Source organism: Fukomys damarensis, unplaced genomic scaffold (genome assembly GCF_012274545.1).
Source record: "Fukomys damarensis isolate Sample0158 unplaced genomic scaffold, DMR_v1.0_HiC HiC_scaffold_42604, whole genome shotgun sequence".
NCBI classification, from domain to species: domain Eukaryota; kingdom Metazoa; phylum Chordata; class Mammalia; order Rodentia; family Bathyergidae; genus Fukomys; species Fukomys damarensis.
Window position 1 is genome coordinate 1,269 of NW_022943516.1, and position 5,032 is coordinate 6,300.

Here is a 5,032-nt window from a genome sequence, read left to right on the forward strand (position 1 = left end):
ATTTATGTAATGAAAGAGTAAAGACAGAGCAACCTAGAAGAAATCTCTTAATCCAGGCATGAGGAGATTAGAGCTTCTAGGGAAGTGGAGAAGAGGCAAATTCAGAAGAATAACCCACAAATACAGTACTTAGATATTTTTATCCAAGTTAAGATTATCACCAGGCATGGTGGCAGGTGCCTGTAATCCCAACACTTGGGAGGCTGAGGCTGGAGGATCACTGTGACTTTGAAGCCAGTGTAGGCAACATAGTGAATTCAAAGCCATCCTGAACTACAAAGCAGAACCCTGCCTCAAAAATCCAGGAAAAAAAAAAAGATTATTGTTAATTTGCTAAGTATTATGCACTGAGAATATGGCTTATCTTGCATATGCCTCTGAATACTTTCTTGATAAATAGAATTTTTTTTATAAATTTAAGTTCTTAAAGTACACCTGGGTTGATGTTTGATTTTTTTCTTGAGATTATAATATAATGAAAGAAATTCTTCTTTATCTTGCATAAAGGATTTATATTAAAAAGGTGCAGAAGTTTCCTGAATATAGAGTACCCACAGACCCCAAAATTGATAAGAAAATAATCAGAATGGAGCAGGAAAAAGCCTTTAACATGCTAAAGAAGAACTTTGTAGATGCTGGTGGTGTTCTTAGGTATGATATTTTTATAATTGTTTTATTTTACAATTAATTAGGCCCATATATAAGAATTCTTTTGTAAGAGAAATTATAATTGAGTTTTCAGTTATTTCATTAAAATGGTTTATAAGGCAGATATCTCACTAGCACTAAACTTATTTTTCACTGAATAGGTTATTGAGTTTATTATCCAGAGATGGTAGATTATTCAACTGAAGAATTACATTATTTATATATGCCAAATATAGTTAGTAATACAGTACATAGAAGGCTTTTCCCCAAATGACAAATACGTATTTGTCAACACTTTTTATTATATACATAGTACTTTGCTTCAGATACTTAGTAGCAGAACTTTCAGCCAAATGTGTTTTTTAAACCTCTCTCTGATTACTATAGCATCCAGAAATGAACTGTAACTCTTAATAAAATTTCATTTTATACTCAAGTTTTAAATATTAGTTTTCTTGTGTAGTTTGCTTTATATTCATTCTGGGTGAGAACTTATTGAATAATGAGGTCATCTGTAGGGAAAACACTTTTTGTGTGATCCTTAATAGAAAACTTTTAGGTATGTAAAAATGAGTCAATAATTAGATTCTTCAATGAATAGCCTCCATTTCATTTCATATCAGCTATTATAATAATTTTTTGTTTTGTTTTGTTTTTTATTTTTTTGGTACTGGGGATTGAACTTGGGTCCTTGCGCTTGCGAGGCAGGAGGTGGAATCACTGAACTAAATCCCCGGCCCAATTATAATAATTTTTATTAGCTCAGTTTTCTATTTCTGTTCTGCCGTCTAAGAGACCTGTGTTCATCTTTAGTTAATGCTCTTGCTCACTGGACTAGCAGGAGCAGAAATGCTTTACAGGCAATATGTTGAGCTCCTGTTAGAGAAGATTCTTCCATATATGGCTTGATTGTGATAGGCTCTGAATGGAATCCACTGGGTTGCATCACAGAAATAATGTGGGGCAAATAATGAGAAAATTCTAAAGATGATAATTTACAATATTGTCTCTTTGTTTTGTGGTAAAATTTTATTTAATACAAAATGTAAAATAACCTTTTCAGGTATACTTAAGACCATACTCACCTTTAACTTTAGAGCCATAATGAAATGTATAAAGGTTTATAAAGATTTGTATTTATTTATTTTATTTTATTTTGGGTACTGGGGATCAAACTCATGACCTTGCACTTGTGAGGTAGATGCAGCGCCACTGAGCTTAATCTCCAGACCTAAAGATTTGTATGTAATTGAGTATAAAGTCAGTGTTAGAAGAGTTAAGTCAAAAGCATTTTAAATTTTATTAAATATAACAAAATATTTTTTCTCAAAGTTTTATTCCTTCCCTTGAATATTATGATTCTAGCCCTGTCTAGTAATATTAGATAATTTTAATATTTAAATTTTAATACTTTTAAATATCTTCTCTTACCAGGTGGTATGTACAGCTACCTACACAGCAAGCTCATCAGTATCATGAATTAGAGACGCCTTGCCTCCCTTTGTCACCTTCCCTTTTTCCTATTTCTTCTCTTGAAGAAGAGGAAACTGCAGTCAGAGATGAGAACTGTACATTACCCTCACGTTTACACCCTCAAGTAGCACATAAGATTCAAGAGTTAGTATCACAGGGCATAGAACAAGTATATGCAGTGAGGAAACAGCTAAGGTACAGTAGAAGCAAATTATGTTTTACGTTTTTCATTTTCGCTTATTGGTTTAAACAATACACTTAATATATTACAGATATTTTCCGGGATATGTTCTATCAGAATAAATAAGGAATTTGGATTATTAGTATATTATAAGAATCTTATTTACAAACCAATAATTTTCTAGCAAACACTTCCAACAAATAAGCCATTCCATAATATGACTTATAATCTTGTTACTCATTTGGGACATTCCATATTTGGCACATTGGACTGTTTCTAAATGGTGTATGAATTGAATTATGTAATACATACCTTTAGAGAAAAACTTTTGTAGAACCAAACATTTCAAGATACTTATTTCATATTATATGAAAAGTGTTTATATTTATTAGGACAAAAACATTTGGAGAGTTCTTTGTGTAATGACATTGTATTTGTGGTACTCTGGTCTAATTTTATTGATTCTCAATAATTAAAGTATTTACTGCAATAATACTATATATTACATTTATTTTAATTTATTTTTTATTTCCATGTATTATATATAACAGTAATAAATATTGAGTAGTACAAAACTTAGACCAGAGTACTATGAATAAAATTTCATTAAAAAAAGGACTATCCAAATTCTTTTGTTATAATTGATAATTTAAGATTTTAAAATGTAAAATAATTTTAATTATTATTATTTGGTGATGCTTCCTGTGTTTGTGCCATATCCTGTGCTGAGTTCTTTACATATACTATCTTCCTTTTAGTCTTACAACAGTAGTATAGAGCTGGTATACTTATCCCCATTCTATTTATGAGAATATGGAAACTCAGAGTTGTTAAATAATGAGCTTAAAAAGTAGTGTCAGAACTGAAATTTAGGCCTAATTCTACACCCTTCACATATTACTATGATTTCTAGTACTTCACCTTGCTCCTACTGGCTATTATGTAGTATAATCTGAACAATAAAATGAATCCTTTCTAGAATTGTTTCTTAACTAATACATGATTTTTTCAGCCACTTTCTTAGACATTTTGTATTTATTTCCATTGGGGCATCTTTAAAACAAAGTTAAAATTTTGTAAAATCATCTACTGTTTACTAATAGCCCTAGACTAAGGTACTTACTTAGACTATTTGAAATGAGGTTCATTAAGAACAGGAAAGCTGCGTATGGTGGCACACACTTGTAATACCAGTACTCAGGAAGCTGAGACAAGAGGTTCACCAAGAGTTGGAGGCCAGCCATTGTTACATAGTGAGTTCAAAGGCAGCCTAAATTACATAGTGAGACCCTGTCTCAAAATAAAGAAAGAAAAGAAAACTACCAGAAGAATAGTACGACTCTACGCTCTAGTCCATTGAATGTAATGTACAAAGCATATATATTTTAAACGTGGTGATTTATGTATTTTTTTATATAATGTAGCAATGTTGCCTTCTATTTCTCTTTTGTTTACTTGTGAAATTCAAGTACGTCGCATTTCATGTAATGTTAATTGATGCCTTTTGGAAACAGTATAACATTATGCCTGAGCACATAATTTGCATATAGGCCCCAGTTCTCTTTTTTCCTAGGTAGGTATATCACTTTGGAAAAATTATTTAACTGCTGCAGATTTATGGTTCCCTCATCTGTAAAGTGGAAATAATAATTGTATCTGGGTCATAGGATCATAGTAAGAGTTAAAGGAAATATTGAAGTGTTCATTACTGTGCCTGACATAGCATTTAAAAACATTAAGAAGAAAATAACTGCTCCTTTAAATTTGTAAAACTGTCAAAGCTCACTCTAATGTGTTTATCCAATGAAAAATTATGTTTCTTTTTTGTTTTGTTTTTTGTTTTTTGTGGTACTGGGGATCGAACTCAGGTCCTAGCGCTTGCAAGCCAGGCTCCGGAACCACTGAGCTAAATCCCCAGCCCAAAAATTACATTTCTTTAACCTGCATGAATTCTATGATTTAATGTATGAAAAAAATTAAGCCTGGCATGGTGGCACATACCTGTAATCAGAGCACTCAGGAGGCTGAGGCAGGAGGACCAACCTGAGATAAGACCAGCCCGGAGTTGATAGTGAGTTCAAGGCTCACCTGAACTACATAGTGAAACTCTGTTGCAAAAAAAAAAAAACTAAAGTGGAAAAATATAAATTATTTAGGATCTATAAATCTTATTTTACTGAAGTTAATGCTAAAAGAGAAAATTTCTATCTTTTGCTCTACAAGTGTATTGCTAGACGGTTTATATTTTTATTCTGTTTTATACTCTTCACAGAAAATTTGTGGAAAGAGAACTGTTCAAACCTGATGAGATACCTGAAAGACATAATTTATCTTATTTTCCGACTGTAAACGATATAAAAAATCACATCCATGAGGTACAAAAATCCTTGAGAAATGAAGATATGGTATATAACTCAGAGATTATTCCAGCCACGGTATGATTACAACCACAGTTCTTTGCTTTATTAAAGCATCTTTCTTAGCTTCTATTAATATTTGGAGTAAGAGGTATTAAAGCATCAGAATAATTGATACAAGAAAAATATGACAAATTGCCATTCAAAAGTAAATACTATGAGCCGGGCATGGTGGCACACGCCTGTTGTCCCAGAACTCGGGAGGCTGAGGCAGGAGGATCGCTGGGAGTTCAATACCAGCCTGGGCTACATAGTGAGTTCCAGGTCAGACTCAACTACATTGTGAGACCCTGTCTCAAAAAAAAAAAAAAAA

At 32.3% G+C, this 5,032-nt stretch overlaps 1 protein-coding gene across 1 annotated transcript; it reads left to right on the top strand.

Annotated features, from left to right (window-relative positions):
• The first annotated feature begins 363 nt into the window (after window positions 1–363).
• On the top strand, window positions 364–4,758 carry LOC104868118 (calcium-responsive transcription factor-like). The gene is made up of 3 exons (XM_010632755.3): window positions 364–651; window positions 2,083–2,316; window positions 4,575–4,758. Exons 1-3 carry the CDS (start codon window positions 587–589, stop codon window positions 4,741–4,743), a joined length of 468 nt encoding a protein of 155 aa, XP_010631057.2. The 5' UTR covers window positions 364–586; the 3' UTR covers window positions 4,744–4,758.
• Window positions 4,759–5,032: the final 274 nt, after the last annotated feature.

What these genes read in the sequence shown, in the direction of transcription:
- LOC104868118 (XM_010632755.3), top strand. Translation starts at nt 587, where the DNA reads ATGGAGCAGGAAAAAGCCTTTAACATGCTAAAGAAGAACTTTGTAGAT. An exon ending in GATGCTGGTGGTGTTCTTAG is followed by an intron (nt 652 to 2,082) that starts GTATGATATTTT and finishes TTCTCTTACCAG; the next exon opens with GTGGTATGTACAGCTACCTA. An exon ending in GCAGTGAGGAAACAGCTAAG is followed by an intron (nt 2,317 to 4,574) that starts GTACAGTAGAAG and finishes TACTCTTCACAG; the next exon opens with AAAATTTGTGGAAAGAGAAC.